General features: G+C 43.9%; 1 protein-coding gene across 1 annotated transcript; it reads left to right on the top strand.

The window, feature by feature from the left end:
• Positions 1-18341, top strand: SCTR (secretin receptor). The gene is given in 15 exon segments (XM_040069626.2): positions 1-66; positions 68-124; positions 127-225; positions 3703-3829; positions 6634-6744; positions 10628-10731; positions 11023-11120; positions 12123-12255; positions 13074-13227; positions 13317-13377; positions 13906-13975; positions 16548-16639; positions 16733-16871; positions 17036-17077; positions 18107-18341. Coding segments are annotated over 15 exon segments (1530 nt in total). The 3' UTR covers positions 18284-18341.
• Positions 18342-19629: the final 1288 nt, after the last annotated feature.

Raw genomic sequence — 19629 nt, 5'->3', positions numbered from 1 at the left:
ATGCTCTCTGGAGCTCAGCAGCTGGAGAGAAACATTGGCTAAGGATGGTCAAAGCTGGGAAGGGAAAAAAGCAAGGAGGGAAAAGGATGAAGTAAAAAGAGCTAGGAGCCACGCCGGAGAGCATACAAACAGCCTGCTCAACTCTGCTGCACGAGGGATGAAGAAAACGGACTGTGTTTGACTATGTGGACCATCTGGGTGATCTTCTGGATTTCAGCTGTCCCGGTAGGTGCTCAGATCTGTTTATTCCCATTTGCATGGAAGCACATGTTATCTGAATAATTCTGAGCACTTCTATTCCATGAAGCTGTGGTGCCTCTGTTTAAAAAGATAATGTATATAACCTGGAATTTTAAAATTTTGTCCTTGCTTCTGCTGCTTCCTGCACTAAATGACAGCGGCCAGATGACTACATGCTGGATGCCTCAGTTTCCCCCCCCCACCCCCATAAAGACAGCAGTGTTACTAACCCACTTTAACAAACACAGCAGGTGCTGTGATGAAGGAGAAAAGATTTGACACCATTGAGAGAAGTTTTACTGATTTACACCAGCAATCAATCCCATATAAGGGGCAATGTAGCAGTGCCTCCCTGGACTCAGATTAAAGGGATGTGAAGTGATGTTTCTACCACAAAGTTTGGTTTCCTTTTTTTTTTTTTTTTTTTTTTTAGCTTTATGACTTTATTGAGATTTATGTAACAAATTGTCACTGCTGAGCTCCAGGTACTTGGACCAGTCGGAAAGGAGAGTGGAACCCGGGCTGTGATCTCCAGGTGCTGCTCGGGTTATTCAGATTTTGAATGCATATAAAACAAGGGGTGAAATATGTCCAGCTTGGGTGTGAGAAGTTAGGAAAGGATCAAATCACTCTTTCATTGCAACAAATGGAAAAATCAATTTATTTGTCCCAGCAGGGGATTTGGTGAGAAAACTTGAGCTCTGCCTAGACATTTTAATTGCAGAGTGAATGCAATTTTCAACCTTTTTCCTTTTGATCATCTTCTGCAATAAAACTTGTCACTGTGATGGTTTTCTTGTAATTTTGGTTTCTTGTTCTTAATACTACCTAAAGGACTCTATAAATAGATGTCCTTGCTCAGGGTGTCCCCAAGAGCACCTCCTTCTGTTGGTTCTTCTAATCTTTCAAAATACCTATTTTGATGTTGCCAGACATCTTTTGCCACTTGAATCCTGTCATTACACTAAATCCACTTATTTTAAAATTAAACGGCTGTGAATTCTGAATAATGTTTAGATCCATTCATTTCACAATTTAAGAACTGTGTTGGCTGGTGCTATCAATATTGCAACATAAGCTTTTTGCCCGTTCTGAAGATCTATTTATCACATTTTTCTCTGTTTGGAATGGGTTTGGAACCTTGTCTTTAAACAAAATACGAGGATGTCTTTCTCCCTGTCGTGGTTTCAGCTGAGATAGAGTTAATTACCCTTTTAGTAGCTGCTGAAGCGTCAAGGAGAACAAAACTGTTCCAGGGAGCTGTTTAGGAGGAGACATAGAAACCGCACGTAGAGGAGCCCCTTCTCCTGCTCGCTCTCAAGCAGCGGGGACAGGCTGTTTGTCCCCACTTGTGCATGGTAAACACGAGTGAGACTGAGCACAGCTGCTAGCAGAGTGGGGTTATCCGGCCACGGCGGATTTCGCATCGCTCCGCAAACATCCCAGCGCTCGCGCCCAGCCTGCCCCCTCGGAGGCCAGCGTTGGCAAAGACTGCCTCAGGGACAGTGCTGGTGGAAAACAAGGTCTTTAAACCTGCACCTGGAAGCTCTCTGCTTTCCCTGGGCCTAAAATCCTGTTAACTTGCACATCTGTTAGCAGGAAGTGGTATCCAGCTTATCAGAATAGGGTGAATATCACTTTGTGGGGGAAAAAAGTAATTGCAAGGCGCTACCTGTGCTGTATCCCTGCTTGAGCAACATATTTAGTGTAAGAAAGTAATGCTGTATCAGATCATCAAGGTGATCTTCACAACTGGTTGTGCTAAAAGTGTGCAGCCTCACTCTAGCCATAAGGAAATAACACAGAATTTAAATCTTTCTTAAAACAAAAACTTTCTTAGGACCCACATTTCTTAAAGGAAAACAGTGCCCACACAATGCAGAGGCTTTTTAAAGATGGAGTATTCCCCTGTTCCTGAGATCATTGTTAACATGATTCCTAGCATTTATTTTTACATATGTTCAGTATCGTCTGAACAACCCGCACGCAAACCAGAGTGGTTATGTTCGCCACTTCAAATGCTCAGCATTCAAATCCTGGCATCAGAAGAGAGATTCTTTCGTATAAAGTCTTTGCATGTGTGATTCCAGAATATTCATTACATTGTGCAAAAACAGGTGGTTTCTAGTTCATTTATTTCATGACACACAAAGACAAAGGAGAAAGATACTGCAGTTAAACATACCAGACTAATTAGATGAGGTATGACACACTGCTGGAAAGATCAAACTTTGTTCAGAAATACAGTACTCAAAAAATTTCCATCCAAAATAGTGGGAACATAGTCTCTATTGTCTGGTATGCTAAAATTTAATTGTAGAAAAATAATAGTTCTCATTACAAGGTTTTCAGGGATTGTTCTTTCTCCCAAATCTAATCTGAAAGTGATCAGCAATGATACAAGATTTATTAGGCTGAGCAGTAATGCGATGCTGCTGGATTAACTTTCTTGAATGAAGAACATAAATTCCGTCTGATACTTTTCAACTAATAGAGCCTGATGACTGGCTTTTAATCTCTTCATTATGTGTATACATACATAAGCATTTATATATGTACATAAAATTCCATTGTGAGAATTTATAGAGATTTTGGGTTTATCCATTAGAGAGAAATAATCTGCTTCATTGTAATGGGCATCCACTTATATTCAGGTTTCTTGTGTCAAAAAGAAAAGACACTGGTAAAATAACAGAAAGGGTAAAAGTAGTTTTCTTCTGAATTATGTAACTTGACCTGCAAATAATTTTGCAATAATTTTCAATACTTGTCATTTTAATGGTCTGTAGCTGCTTGGTTTTTTCACTCGTTTTGGTCCAGCTGCATAAAACATAAACACACATTTAATCACTACATCAGGATTGAGTGAACACTAACACTTTCACATGGCTTTATGAGAAAGGAGGATGGGAAGATGAGAAAGTGACCTTAGGACAAATTACCATCTAGGTTCTGTTGAAAATCTGGGTGAGATTCTGCTTTCAGGTGGGCTCCTGCTGCTACCAGATGGTAGCAGTGAAACAGGCTTGGGTGGTCTGCCACCAGTGGGCATATTTGGATCACTTGTGCCCAGGAAAATGACCTGCCAGGTGTATGGTTTAACACTGCCATGGATGAATGATTAATTCTCTGTTACTCTAGGAGACTCCAGCAGTGTCCTGGATGTTTCTGAAGTATTTTGGAAGAGCATTCTGGTCATATACTTAATTTAGCAGAATAACACATTTTTCTCAATGTCATAATGTCAGCAAAAGGGAGAGCACAGAAACTCAGTCTGTGCTTGCTTGCTGCTACTACAAGTATGCAGACTTAACTGGGAAAACTGTCGGTATCTCAAGGAAATAGTGCCCACAATCAAGTGATAGATTTGCATGGGGAATATGAGCATTAAAAGGGTAGATTCTGTTGAGGTTTTATATGGTTTAAGAGGAAAAGTGATTCCACTGCTTTTAAATTTTGTAGATCAAAGCTATTCCACCCATCTGTGACCTTCTGAGCGTCCTGAAAAGGGAGGAAGAAAAGTGTGTGGAGACTCTTTCCCTGGAGGCAAGGAACAGAACGACTGAAAATGATCTGCTCCTGAACTCAGGTAAAGGCTGAACAAATGCACATGATAAAAGCTGCTCTCACATGAGCTGGGTGCTCAGTTCATGTCAAACTATCAAACCCAGATACCTCAGCATCCCTTCCCATAGGAGGTATGCACTTACACAACTCTCCTTTAGAAGCAGAAGAACAGGTAAGATCTGTTACAAGGCTTTGAGAGAAGGATTTTGACCTTACTGTGACAGGAAGAATTGTGGGAACCTTCTAATCTGGTTGCTTAACTGCAATCCTCACAACTGGGGAACACACCAGCAACAAAATCTTGCAAATTGCAATCATCTCTTCTTGGACAAGGATAATTTTAAAAGTCACCCCACCAAGTGTAAATTTAGTCAACTATATTTACCTTAAAAATCAATGCAAGACAGCAGCCAGCATTTAAATCATATGGCTTGAAGGTCCTCATTGCTTCCTCCTTGTTCCAAGTTACTGTCACCCAAGAGAGTTCTTGAATTTCAGAGAGGATTTATCATCATATAAAGGAGTTTTTTGGCCTGGGAAAGTTGTAGTACTGAGTCTTCCTCATGTAGAGAGCTTTGCTTTCACAGCTGAGCAACTGGGGTCATGTGCAAGACTCTGCCCTTATGATAACATTAGCTTGGGAAAGGGAGCAGTGTAACATTAACATAACCCAAGCTACAGCTACGCTCTTTTTTGTGCATGAGTGAAGACAAGAAAATTCTCTTGGGAGCAAGGAGCAGGGCAGGGAAGCTACTGGAGACATGGAACCCCTGATCATGGTGACACGGTGTATTGCTGCTGGAGAATGCTCTGGGTGCTGCTTGAGGGAGACCCCAAGGAGCACAGGGCTGTGTGAGGAGATGTTGCTGTACTTTGTCTCCACCCTAAGGCTCTTTATCTACCTGGGTGTGGGAGACACTGGCTTTCATCCATGAGGAGTGGCAAGAAGCCCACCTGCAGGAGGAATACCTCAGCTGGTTTTTGTTTTCTCTTCCTGGATGGAAACCACTCAACATCATAACTTTGCCAGGTGTTTCTGTGTATTTGGTCTGATTTGGGGGTTTTATGCCTGTGGTGATGGCATGAATGTTTGATAAACCAAATAATGCAGCACATTAAGTCATAAATATCACCCAAAGCGAAGTTTTGCTTGCCTTTAAACCTTTGCTTTGAAGTAAATCCAGTAAATCCTGGAGGACACCAGGGCTGAGTGCCACCTTGTCTGTGAACAGCTCTGTATTTTCAGGCACTAGGACTGCTGCACAGGAGGAAACTAATACATTTCTAGAAATGTAAATATTTTTGTCAGGCTAATGGAGGTTGGCCTTATAAAGCATGAAGTGTTTGAGAGTGCTTGCTCAGCACTTCCTCCCCATAAGTCCGGATACAGCAGGCACGGGGTAGTCCTGACATGCCCCAGTGGCCTTTTTTCCCCTGTTATGTTGCAGAAACCTCAAAGAACACTGTGCTAAAACCATTGACAGGGAGTAGAGGCAAAAGGGAATGAGTCTGAATGATTTCAACCTGTATCTGGAGAAGAGCAAAATAAGAAATGGTAGGATTGCAGTTTCTCTTTGGTACAAAGGGCACCAAATGTAGGTCTTCTCCCCTAACACTCTGCACCTCAGGCCAAAATTAATCCACACTAGCATCCAGTACCTAAGCAAGATGTCTAAGCAGAGATCACCATCATACTCTGCTCCATTGGCCACCCTGAATTCCCTGATGCATCTCTACCAGCCCTGCCAGAAGGCAATACAGAGGGTGCAGCTGGAAAAGACTCCCTCTCTCCCTCCCTGACTATGAGAGGGGACCAGAACAAGCCCATCCTTAAAATAAGCAGCCCTTGCACCTAACTGAGGGAAATGGAGGTGAGTCTGGGCAGCCAAGCTCAGTGAGGTCTGCTGGCATTTTTCACTTCACCACAGCCTGAACACAGTGGAAGAGAGGAGTATTTATGCTGATAAAAAGAAGACATGGATGCTGTTCCTCTCTATTCTTTTCCCAGTATGATGAGATTAGCTCAGCTGATTAGAGCATAGTGCTAATAATGTCTATGTTGTGGGTATGATCCCCAAATGGGCAACTTAAGAGTTGTTCTCTCCTTGTGGGTCCCTTGCAACTCCAGAATAGTCTGTGATTTAAGTGATCTGTTTTAAGGTCTGTTTGAAGTCTGTTATTTAAGTGATCTGTGGTTTAAGTACTATCCTGAAGCTGTTTAAACTCCTAGTCACAGAATCATGGAATGAGTGAGGCTGGAAGGGACCAATGGATCATCTGGTCCAACCTGCCTGCTCAAGCAGGGTCATCAAGTTGAATTTTCTCATATTTACAAAAATATTATGTAAGGAAAATATTAGGATGACTCAAATTGAAAGCTTTAGAAAGGCTGAAAATAAGTTTAAAAATTCCCATCTGATTTCCTTCATCTTTCCAGGGCCATTCACTAGTTAGCAGTAAACAGTTAGGTAGCAAAAGGCCTGATGTGAAGTTCTGAATGACCCTAACTGCTGTTTGTGTGTCTAGTAGAGACCCACGGGATCAATGACAAGAATGGGATAGGTCTGGGAGCTTGCTGGGGCTGGTTTGAAGCAATCAGGACCTGCTCTGCCCTATCCAGGTCTCAGCAGGACTTGCTCTGTCTCATCCAGCTTGCTTTCCAGAGCACTGAGCATCTTTGTTCCTGTAGCTGCCTTGGTGCGTGGGAGATGTTGCGTGGTGTTGTGCCTCTTAGAGATGTCTCCCAGTGTTTCATTGTTGGAAGAAATTTCATGGTGTTATGTCTCTGGGAGATGCTGTATGGTTTTTCCTTGCTGTCCCCCGCAGGCAGATGTGCTGGAATGTGGGATAACATGAGCTGCTGGCCTTCATCCACTGTGGGACAGACTGTCAAGGCTCACTGCCCTGAATTCTTCCAGATGCTGACTGGGAAAAAAGGTAATGCTAAAGTGATGCTTTTCTTGCCCAGGTGCTTTTTATTAAACACTTTTCTTAAAAAAAAAACCCAAAAACTTTATTTTTTATTTATTTACAAAGATGCCATGCTCAGGTCTGAACTTGAAATGATTTTTTTCCCCTCCTTCTTTTAAAGAACGATAGCTACTTAGCAGCTCTGTTTCCAACACTAAGCTAAACATGAAAAACCCTGGAATTAAGGTAGCAAGATCTTTTGAGTGTTTGTGTTTTCTAGCCAGATGGAAAAAAAGTGCAGGAATTAAATGCTATCCTGAAAAGCAGGTTTTTAGCAAGGTTTCTTAAGGAAAAGGGTTTTCTCCACTCAGGTTCCATGTTTATTTTTGTCCTTCCCTTTTAATAACTTCTAGAGACAGTGGCTGGTCCCAGAAGATTTTGATGGGGACAGAACTTTACACAGCATTAAGTTCACATGAGTTTTGGCAAAACATTCAGCTAAGCAGGCAGAATAGATCCCCTTTTTTTGCCTTCATTAAGAGGAAATATGCACTGGGGGTTTCTCTCTTGCCTGTGACAGGATTCATACAAGTGGCACAATCTCATGGAAGTTCAGGTTTCATGGCTCACCAAACAATTCGCTCAAACAGAGGTGAGCTCAAGCAATGTTTTTTGTCCTTTTTCTGGGATATCTAAGCTAGAAATGAAATGAAATTTGCCCCCAGTAGGCTGCAGTAATAATGAGCTATTAAGTAAGCCTGCTTTCTGATCATTTCTGCTTTTCAGTAATGCCTAGAGAAATGTGTTTACATTTCTCTTTAGGGAGTTAATGATTCAAATGAGAAGAGGGTTTTGCATGCTTATAGTTACAGGGCACAGATTAATGAGGTCCAGTACTTGCAGAAAAGCAGACAGATTCATTTTATGAAGGGAGGAACAGGAGACAAAGTATTAGATTGTCTAATAAAGATTACATAACTCAGAGGAGAAGCACTTAGTGCTCTTTAAAGGAAATCAGACATAAGCCACTCAGATCAAAATAGAAACCTTGCTACTTTCTGCACACACGAACATTATCTGCCCTTTGAGCCCTTTAATCTGGTTTAAAGCCAAAGGATAAACTACACAAAGGCGTAGATGGCTGAAGAAACCATCTGTCTGCCATCTACATCTTTAGCGTAGTGAACCTGGCCCTTAAACGCAGTAACTGAAATCCCTGCTGGAACAGCCACTAGAGGGAACTGCTCCCTACCTCTGGCCTTCCCAGCGGGGAAGCAAGCTGGAATTTGTACATCCGAAGGTAATCATTACGTCTCAGATGTTCACTGCCTTATCTTGGAGGCAGTCAGCTTAAACTTTAGTTTCCCTCCTTATCAAGAAACTGATAAACAATAATCAGAGTGACAGTGTTCAAAACAGAACCTCAAGACCTGATCCATCATCATTAGCATTTTATTTCAGTCTCTGCCTCTGGCAGCTTGGGTCAAAATCAGCAATAGTTTAACCTCATTCTCATGGCCACGTTCTTTGATTTCATACTGTGGTTGGATTGTGACTCCCGAGTTTATTTACTGCTACAGTCATTGCCCCGTTCGAAACAATTCTGAAAAAGAAAAACAAAGATCTGCTTGCTTCAAAAGAAAAGCAAAGTTTTCCCTCCTTACCACTTACAAAGCAGATGGGCAGCCACAAACACCAAAAACCCATATGTTAAACCATGAGGATGGCTCTGAGCTGTGCCCAAACACTGCTCTCTGTGCTCAGATCTAGATTTGCATTTGCAGCCCAGACTGTCTGATCCCTTTCTACATAACAGACCAAAGAAACAAACTTTTCTGGAACCAAGTAACAGAACCGAGCATGGTGTCTTAGGCAAGGAATGAAGGCATGTGTGACATCTGTGAGGATTCAGAGGCAAAGGCCACATCAGATGGCCACAGTTCCACAGCCGGTCCCTTTAGCCAGAGTCCCTACTTGTGAAGGCAGTTCCAAAGTACCAGTAAACACCAAGCCAAATCCTTAGACAAGCAGCAGACCCCCAGTCTGTTCTGAGTGGGGCATGCTGCTGTTTGCCCGGTGTGTGTGTCACCCATAACCAAGGAGCGCCGTTAAAGTTTCCCTCGTGTCCGTCCATGTGATGTGCCTGGTGTAAGCTCCTGTGCTTTGCACGTAACGCAATAGCACGTGCACACCAATGCAGAACTTCACCTCTTCTTGCCTGATCTGCTTTGACAGCCTCAGGCACAAAACTGTCACAGGCAGGCTTACAAGCACAGTGCTTTGCTCCGAGTTAAGTAAGCGTGTATTCATAGTTGACACTGAAGGAGAGACTCTTCCACCACACCACCCCTTGCTGCGAGCCAAGACAGGCTGGGGAGAACCTTTGGGCAGAGCTGCTTCTTTTCTGTTGTTGCTGCACTGCAGCAAAACATAGAAAACCTGGCTTATAAAGCAAGCCTGACCCTTTCAAAGATGCGAAGCTGGAACAAGATGTTCAAAAAAGCATCAGAATAATAGTCTGATAAGGACACACCCAGAGCTCTTCCCGCTCAGGGTTCTACGTATGTTTGCTTGCCTTGCAGGTTTACAGAGGTGAGTTCAAATCAAGTGCAGGCATGCTGTCAGGTCACCAGCGTTAGCCCAGAGGTAGCAGGAGCCCTGACTCTGTCCTGACAATTCCAGCAGGGCTCATAAGAGGATAAACCATTGCCAAACACTGCTGCATATGCATGTCCCTCAGTTCCCTCAGCACTGCAGGGATGTTTTGCAAGAGCCAGACACCCTAAAGTCCTCATGGCTAAATGTGTAGGAAAAAAATAGACTTTTATGGTGCCCTCTGGCAAGGCTTGTACTAAGAGGGACTGCTGGGCTTTCATGTCCCCTTTAAATGCCTGCTAGCATTGCCACTGCAACAAAGCCAGGATTTCACTCCATGTTTCTAATGTATGTTTCCTACCAGACAGATCAATATGATTAGGACAGTGGCAGTGGTTTTACTTCTTTGTAAAAGTTTCTCTCCAGCACATAAAATAAACGCCTGCTAGGGCCGCTTTCTTCCAGTGACATTGTAAGTGGTGTTGGGCACGACTTCCCGCTTCCACTTTAGGGCCAAACATTAATATGGACAAGTTCAAAACTATGCTGTTCAGCCATGTGCAACTTGCTGAGCATTTGTCTCACTCAGAATTAGGAGTCTAAAAGTCAGACATCCCAGAAGATGAGGGTCAGACAAACTGTCCTCAGAGGATGAAAAACGAGTTGAATTCTGCAAATGCCTATTTTTCTCTGAAGACAGCCACAAGGGACACAGTGGGACCCAAGTATTCTGTTTTCCAGAAGTTGAGCTTAAGTGAGGGGAATTTCTTCCTAACCTTTAATTTGCAAGTAAGCAAGGAAATCAACAGTGTAAAATAATGCCCAATGTGGGGAAAAGGCTTTTAGAATTCATTTAAATCTTACTGAAAATCTGTGACAATCTACAATTTTGTGTTCTATTTGGAGCATGACAAACCACAGAAAGGAGGTGGGAGCATTCAGCAGAGTATCAGGTTTGCATGGAGTTTGAATCTGTGATTGAACAAGTCATGTGTTTGCTGATCTTGGAATAGCGGCCAAGAAACACCAGATGTACTGAGCAGTATTATTTATGTTGCAATTAATAAAAACACATCCATCACAGTCATCCCTGAGTGGGTAAACAATATCATGACCCACACGAGTCCACTGGGCAAGTATCAACACAATCAGCTGAGCTGGATTTTGCTTTCAGCTCTGCAGAGTGCACTGCCTGGGGGAACATACTCTCCTGGCTCCTGGAGCAACCCTACATGGTGGCTGAACCCCAGGACAACAAAGATACAACTGGAAATGGTCATACCCCATTCTGTCTCGTTTTATTGTTACCACACAGGTTTTGTGTACCGAAACTGCACAAGTGAGGGCTGGTCAGACCCGTACCCGAGACCTGACATTGCTTGTGGCTACAATGTCAACGACACAACCAACGAGGCCAGAGTGAGTCTGAGTGCCCATGACCACAGATTTGTTGCTCTGGGGTCCTGGAGAGAAACGCTTTTAGGGGAGACTGATTGATGTTGTGATTTCACCCAGGTGGGACTATTGCTACTGGTGGTTTTCAGCATGAATACTTCCTGCAAATGATTGGAAGTGGTTGCTCAGGGTGCAATTTCAGTAGCTGATTTTAAGAGACATTTTATTCACTAAATAGGAGGAGGGATTTTTCTTTTGGTGTGGGCTGATCTCTACCAGGCAGGCAAGGTAAAGTGATTATATGTTCTCCTGCAGCGTTCCTATTTCATGACCCTGAAGACCATGTACACCATCGGATACTGCACCTCCCTTGTGACGCTGATGATAGCTTTAGTGGTCCTGGCCTCCTTCAGGTGAGGAGAAGCATCTCTGGTTTGTGTTTGGCGAGGATTTCCTGTCATCTCAGCTGACACAAATCCTTCTATTGACTATCTGGGCGAACTAAAAATTGAAATATATATGAAAACCTTCACAGAAATCAGTGACAAAATCTGTCTCTGAATCTTGTCTCCCAGAAAATGTCGCAGTTGCTCATGCTGTGCTCTCCTTTTCTTTCCAAATTGTAGCTGGACGCATGTTGCAAATGACATTTGCACCAACTCTTGCTGAGGTCTTCCCATGATTTCAGTGTCCCTTGGGCAGAGTGTTTTTTCCCCTGCTGCTCTCTTCCCTACTTGAGACCGTGGCTAAAACTTTGTTCTACGTGCAACTGCACTGACTTTTGGCAAGGTGTTTCAGGTTTCTATTAGTAATCTGACATTCAGCTTATCTTCACTCATCCCTGTAACCTGGAATTTGTACTGTGCTGCTTATTCAGTGAAATTTCCCTTACAGTAAATGTCAGGGAGGCACCTCTGGGCAAAAGGAAACCAAACTACTTTGAAAACTTATATTCAGGCTGCATGGCCTCTGGACATAGACTATGTGGAGATTTAAAACAGAAAACTCTGCAGGCACAAGTGCACTGTGCTGGCAGAAAAAATAAATTCATCCAGGTGTGAATAAACACCTTGGGTTCATGTTACTCCAGAAAGGAAGGAGGGAGGAATGCTAGAGCAAGCATATTGGCATGAAATCACAATTTTCTTGGCAGTGTGCAGCTTGTTTTAGTACCTCAGTGGAGGAGATATGACTGTAGCTGTTTAAGGTCTTCTCTAGGATATCCCTCTTGGGGGATGCATTAGTCTTCCTTTCACAGACAGAACAACACTGTTCTTCATTTGCCAGTTTATCACCTGTCAGTTTACCGGCAGTTAAACCTCTTTTTACAGCCACAGGCTCCTTACATTGGTGGGGAATGTCACTTCACTGGATGTCTCCCCCTTTTTTTTTTTTTTTTTTTTTTTTTTTTTCAGAAGGCTTCGCTGCACAAGGAACTACATCCACATGCATCTCTTCACGTCGTTCATTTTGCGAGCCTCATCCAACTTCATCAAGGATGCTGTCTTGTTTTCTTCTGAAGACACAAATTACTGTGGAGCATATACGGTAACCCTCTGCTCACCAGCTTGCTCCACCCCTCAGTTTCCCAGCAGGATCCTAGCAGGATTTAGTGTACAGGGAAGGAAATCTCCATCCCAGCTTTAAATTCATCATGAGGGGTTATGGGAGAAGAGAGATATGCTCTGCCCCTTCTCTGAGAACACATTAAATATTGCTGACTTGCACTGCACCGTGAGACCTGATAGTAAGATAAGGGCTTGCACTCAGAGATTTGGAAAGGGTTTTGCCTTTTTCTTTTTATTGGCAGCAAACTATTTTGAAATTTGGGTGTGAGGAGAGGTGAGCAATACTGGAGATGATGGTCAATGCTTTAAACTAAAAGATAAGAATTAGGGAGAGGAACAAAAATAGGCTTGTTTTGTTTTATCCCACTGGTTTTGCTGGGTTTTTGTTGTAGAAAAACAACATTTTGAGAACATTTTAGTTTGTCTCTATCAGCTACTTTTCTTGGGGAAAAAAAAAGAAAAAGATTGACAATACACCCACGTGCTTTTCTAAGGTGATATTAGTGTTACTGGCACTAAGAAGGTAATAACAGTGAAATTCCCCTGAGACAGTAACCTGAATCCAAGTGTCCATGACACATTCAGTTCTTCTAGTGAGGCAGCTGATTAATGTATTTAGGAGTGCCAGCTCTGCTTTCCTGTCATGTGAACCCCTGTCTCGAGGACACCCATTTAGTTCCCTAATTGCTATAAAATCTCCATTTGCCAAGATTAATTTACATCTCTCTCTCTCTTTCTCTCTCTGTTAGAATGTAGGCACAAACCCAGGCAGGAGCTAATTATCCTCTCTTTCCTCAGGCTGGCTGTAAGCTCACCATGGTCTTCTTTCAGTATTGCATCATGTGTAACTACAGCTGGCTCCTCGTGGAAGGACTTTACCTCCACACGCTGCTGGTGATTTCTTTCTTCTCAGAAAGGAAGTTCCTCTGGTGGTTCATCGCCCTCGGATGGGGTACTGGTTCTCCCTTCAGTAAGAATAACTGGGTTTTTTCTGCCTTTGGGGTGGACTTACGAAGCAGTAACTGGTTTTTCCAATTGCAGGTGCCCCAATGGTGTTTGTGGCTGCATGGGCAACTGCTAGGCAACTCCATGAAAATATTGGGTAAGTGGTATGGTGTGGGAGAAGCTGACACACCAGGGGGAGCATGCAGTCCCTGTGCAGGCTGTTCCATGGGGTCCTGCTCATCTCTAATTGCTGGGAGCAAGCAAATCAGTCAACATCCTGCCGTGGTGTGAGTCTGGATCCTAGTGTGGCTGTGAGTAGAGGTACCGCTACTATTGGAAAGCTTCCAATTCCATTTGAGTATTTTCAAGGGTAGGAGGTAGTCTTCAGGTATTAGTTCAGACCACAACGTTTTCAGTATGTGTATTCAGCTTTCTGAACAGTGAAACTTTGTTTCTTTCTCTTCTCCCTTTCAAAATTTTGAGCAGTGTTTGTACTTTAAGGGAAGGACCTATTTCTGTCCAGTGCAGGTGGGCAGTTTTCTGTCAGACACACCATACCACTCAGTGAGAACAGGAAATTAGTTTTGTAGAGAATGGGAGCAATCTAAGGTGCAAGACAGACTAAACCGGCTTGAAAAGATACCAATGTTTTGATAACTGACTGCACCTTCTCCTATTTTTACAGGTGTTGGGACATTAACACTGATGCCAATACCTGGTGGATCATTAGAGGCCCCATAGTTTTGTCTATTTTTGTAAGTCTTTTCTGGGACAAGCAGATTCAAACTGTATTTTCAAATACTGTAAAGTCAGAGCTCATCTACTCAACATGCTTTAGAAGTATATTAATGAGCCGATCTTAGGCATGTGTCCGAACTGGTGTGACCCACAAGTTACTGCTTAAGCAACTTCTGCTCAGCAGGACTTAGCAACTAATGCCCCAAAGCTAAGTTCACAACGAAAGCTAGAGTGTCCTCCCAAGAAGCAAGAGCCTGGAAAAGATCAGGTTTCCACATCCTGTTGATTTCACATGAACTTGGCTGTTTTGTGGAAGCTTGTTTTGGACTGTTTCAAGGAAAGCTCCGGAGGAGAAATGAGTGGCTGTACATTTCAGTACAATTACTTTTGTGTCTACTGGTCAATGCCTCTCACAGCAAAGCCAAAACCAACTTGTCTTACACGACCACCGGCTTTTGTTTTCAGGAATGAAAACAGCTCACAGGCTGCACGCACCCCGTATTAATGGACAGCACTGAGGCACTGCTCGGCGAATTAAGGCAGAGGCATTGAAACTCAGTGTGAGCCTGCCCAGTGCAAGGCAGTAGTGATGACAAGAGCAGTTTGGGGTGTATGATATCCAGTGCCTGTGTTTTGAGCATTTGCTGGTACAGTCCTTCAGAGCCTCCAGTACCAGGGGGCTGGAACTGCTGCTTAGGATAGTTGTCCCTTATGAAGGAGCTCAGGGTCAGACCATGCTCCAATGACCTGTCTGAAACCCTAGCCCAGAAATGTGAACTGCTGGTTACTCTCTAGTACCCTGCTGACACTCCAAGCGATACCCCAAGGGCTGGTTGAGGTTTTCGTATTTCCAGTAAGAACCATTTTGTTTGCAAAACACAAAGTGCAACACTTGTACGCTTCTCAGAAACCCAGGCAGCAGAGATGGTGGGTTAAAGTTCTGCTGCTCTTGACCAGTGAGCAATCCTGCCTCCCGAAAGACAAGCAGCAGAACGCATGAGTGATTTGGGACAACTTAACGAGGCCATGGCACTTATTTTTCTTTATCAAACAACACTCGTGCTAGAAGTCGCTCAGCAATATAAAAAAAGTCAACAAGACCCATGCATTCTGCAAGACAAAAAGCACAACCTTAGTTTATCTTTTGGCGGTCCCCACCCGCTGCCGCCTTCCAAATGTCCTCAGAATGCTGATCCTGCCTTGTTTAGCTACTGAAGGCAGAAGCCGCCTGCGTGACTCTGCAGGTTTTCCCCAAAAGAGGCTTTACTCAAGCTCGTAACCAAACAAACAGCCAGATCTTAAGAACCCAGATCTAATCTCTGTATTCCTCACAGCCTTCAGCAGTTCAAAGGGCAGAAAATCAGCGCCGATAAACACTTTTGTGCTCCCAGGCTCGCTCGTTCCTGCGCTGCCCGCGGGCAATTCCTCCGGGCAGGAATCCCGCAGCTCCCCCTTCCCCTGTGGTGTGGTTTTTATCAGTGAAAACTCCTGTTCAGCCTACACAGCTCTTCCCTGGTTTAATGGGTTAAAAATCTTAGAATACCCAGACCTCCTTTGCTCCCCACTACCCCTGAAATATTTTTTTTCCCTTCACGTTCCCCGCCTCGAACTCCTGCCAGCTCTACTCCTTTCCTCCTCCCTCCCCGGCTTCCCCAAACTTCCAGCCCTCTCCAGACTCCCTCAGCAGCCACAGCCGCTCCCTTTCCATCCAGTAACTTTATAAAGAACTCGGGGACTTGCTGTGTCTGTCCCACCTCCAGGAGAGCCGGTCCTTTTAGGGAGACCCACCACCCCAGAGCCCTGCTCCAATGCCCACAGGCACGCACCGTGCAGAGCGTGCGCCTCTGCAATGGTCTTTCCCGGCTCAGGGAAGGGTTCAGGGCCTGCCACGGTGCAGGGGGGTGCAGAAGGGGTGCAGGTCTGCAGGCTGGGCAGAACAAGGGCACATCAGCCCGAGGTGGCTCCTCACGGGCCGCGGGACAGACAGACAGACAGACAGACAGACGGACAGACAGACAGACGGACAGACGCGCTCAGGCGGCTCTGCCTCCCCTGCAACTCCCGCTCCTTGCCTGAGGGTCAAACGAGCAGAACCAGCTATTGCTTCATCTGCACCCAAAATGAGCAGATCAGCGTTTTTATCTGACATCCACCCTTCGAGAGGGGGTGGAAATGCAAAAGGAAGAACTCCGGTATCGACTGTCTCCTCTCCCCACTTTTAACTACTTTGCCTCGTGACCCCAAACCACACGGAATGTTTTTGGCAGGGAACGAAGGGCACTTGTAGTCCCAGTTAGCAGGTGATAGCTCCCTTGCTGCCCCTTCGCTGGCACCCAAAGGCTGTGCAGAGGCTGGCAGAACCCCACAGCCAGACGGGACCAAACCCGTGCTCCTGGTTTCTCTGCTGGAGAAGCAGGAACAGAGACTGGGATGGGAACACAGACACAGGCAGGCCAGCACCAACCCATCTATTCTTTCTGCTTGGTCTAAATCCCCCAAAATGGCTCTGCTGATAGGTTTGCTGTTTGGTGGGTTGCTTTTGCATCCTTACTTGGTGATTTATTTTTTTTTTTTTTTTTCTTTCCCCAGATTAATTTCATTCTCTTTGTCAACATTTTAAGAATCCTGATGAGGAAGCTCACCTCCCCTGAAAAACGGAGCAGTGATTTCAACCAATACAAGTATGTCCCTTACATCCCTTATAAGGCATTCAAGGCCACCTGAGCATTTCTTGCTCCTTCTACACCAGCTTTTCCCTCTGTTTTCATTCTCAGGAGACTTGCAAAGTCAACACTCCTCCTCATCCCTCTTTTTGGGGTCCACTACATCATCTTTGCTTTTTTCCCTGAGGATGCAAGCAATGGCACAATGGAAATTCAGCTCTTTTTTGAATTGGCTCTTGGATCATTCCAGGTAATATTTGACAAGCTATTATTTCTTTAAAATAAGAAAAAGAGGTAGAACATATAACCCTGTAACAGACTTGAGTTTCCAACGCCAAAGCCAAGCTGTCTGATTTCCCTTGAGATACCTCATCCCCATTCAAAAGCTGAAACTGCTGTTCTTTTATCTTTTAGGGCTTTGTTGTGGCTGTACTTTATTGTTTTCTTAATGGTGAGGTGAGTTTTGTGTGTATAACATTCTTTTTTATTGCTGATGCATGCCTCATTAATCAGTGGGATACATCCCCCGATGAATTAAATGCTTCTTTGTCTGAGGGTTTTCCTCCCAGCTACCTAACCTCACCCGTGAAATCCCTCCTAGACCTGGCAAGCCTAGGTAATTGTATGCCAGGTGCAAGCTTCACCTCTCAGGTACTGCAACCCTTCAGAAATCAGATAGCATTATTACTGTCTGGGAACTGAGGGTGGGAGCATCATCCCTCACACAGTCACACTGACAGCTGACTGGTTCTGACATATGATACCATTGTCTGCCATCCCATAATTTTGCCATTTCATTTACTCAATCCTTAGGAGGGAATTTATCAAAAGCTATACCCAGTCCAAGTTTATTAGGATTCTTATAAGGTAAAGCTTTTGGTAGAGGGACTGTTTCTTTTGTAGTTGCACAACAACTCCCAGGCTTTTGGGCTAGAACTTGCACTCTGAAATGCTGCTGCTGGTGGAGGTGGGGGCAAACACACAAACCTGAAAGATCTAGAGCTAATTGGAAGGGGAAAAAAGAGCAAACCAGTGCCTAAGAAAAAGTCACTTTGAAAAATGAAGGAGGATTTTGAAATATTCTGACTGATCTTTCAACAGGGTTCAGAACAAACAGTTTTGAAAAGAAAAATCTGTATTTTTTTTTTTTTTTTTTTTTTTAACCTTAGAGTTCCAAAATGTCCTGGTTTTATATCTAAAATTAAAATTCTGGAAAAATCTAAACCAAACACTTCCTAAGGCCTGCTAGATTCTGCGAACAGTTTCACCTGCAATTAAACTGAAACTTGCTTGGCTGCAACAATAGTATCACTAGAAGTGTCAAGAAAACAGATGCTACCTTAGACCTTAGACAGAGGTTAAAATAATTAAGTCCAAACCTTGACAAACGTAACGCGCTCTCATGTTCCTGTTACACTGCTCTCTGCAGTGCAGGGTTCCAGCATAAACTAGCTGAACTAAGTATTTTGTGACCTTTCCACCCAGGTTCAGCTGGAAGTTCAGAGAAAATGGAGGCAGTGGCATTTAAGCAGACACTGGCATCAGCATCTCAGCACCTCAGCGAGTAACGGAGGAAGCGGCTTGACTCAAGAGATGCAGATGGTGAGGTCCAGCCCACCAGAGCACAGGAGAGGAACCCTCCAAAGGTCAAGTGTGCTTTAGCCCTGTGCACCTGAGGCACCTCCATGCTCAGATACACTCGGCTAAGTCCCATGGGCTGAGCTGGAGCCTTGTGGCTGCACCCAACGCGGGACTTGGCCGTAGATCAGTGGTTCTTGGAGCACATCTGTTCGTGTATAGCCTGTGCAGCACCACGGTTACTCTGCAAAGCAAAACGGGCCAAAGTATTACGCTCTTCCTTGAGTTTCTGGCCACAGTAATTTGTGTTTCTTTCCACACCTGCTGCTAGTTCAACCTTACATGTGACCCTCGATTTTCCATGTGGCTCTCCAAGATGTTCCAGGCTAAGTCAGGCTGGTGACTTTTGCATGTTCTCTATTTCTCCCACTGAAAAACCTGGGAGGACATTGAATTTTATATGAAAGTTACATGCTATCCTCCATGGGTTTGAAATGCCAAAGCAATTAATCTGTAGAATTTATCAAGGTTCAAAGCCTTTTTGTTGTGGTGATGGATGATGGACACTGGGAACATAAGGCACAGCTGAACTCCAGTTTCCTTTCTGACTGCACATCCATTGCTCCATGTTCATGTTCAGACAGGTTTTTGCCTTTGCCTCTTTCAACAGCGGAGACCTTGGAAACAGCAGTGGTCTAACTTGGATATTTGTATCATTTTGAAATGGTAAAAAAGCTATTACAACACATTCCAAGGGTGACCAAAAAATCTTCAGTAAGATAGTTCATCCCTATTGTGTTTGTAAATCTGAGACTCGACTAGCTTGTATCTGAAGGGAAGAAATGAAAGCTCTTGAGATATCTAAAGCTCAATTGGACTGAACAGTAGAAAGTAAGCAGTGAAAAACAACAGCAATAGTGGCTACCAAAAATCTCCTTAGAGTCTGCAGTCCCTCAGTGTACTGAAATCTGCAAGGCTGTGCACTGTAATATGCTGTCAAAAAGTATCTGAGCTATCACAGCTTTATGCTCTTAAGGATATAGTTAAGTAAATTTCCCTGTTTTGAATGAGAGAGGGATAAAAAAATTCATCTGACAAAGGAAATCAAATCTACTTGGTTTTGTATCCACATTTCCCTAGTTAGGGTGATTTTTGGCTGGATTTCTTCAAGGGCAGAGAAGATTGAACTGAAAGCAAATGGTGCTTATCACCTACAAGACATTGGCAAAACATGCATGGCATGTCAAATGCTGCCTGAGAGGCATTCCCCAGCCCCCTCTGCCAAAACTGCTCCAAGGAGATTTTAATCACACCAAATGCCTACATGGTAGGCTTCTGCCATTTTATCAGAAGACAAACGTGTAGAGAAGTTCAAAGGATACATTCAAGCTTAAATTACCTGCACCTAAACAGGTTTTTGAGGGCTGTTA

The sequence above is a fragment of the Hirundo rustica genome, chromosome 7 (assembly GCF_015227805.2).
Source record: "Hirundo rustica isolate bHirRus1 chromosome 7, bHirRus1.pri.v3, whole genome shotgun sequence".
NCBI lineage: Eukaryota > Metazoa > Chordata > Aves > Passeriformes > Hirundinidae > Hirundo > Hirundo rustica.
The sequence above is the reverse complement of the archived record's forward strand: the minus strand, read 5'-3'. Positions and strand labels throughout refer to the sequence as shown.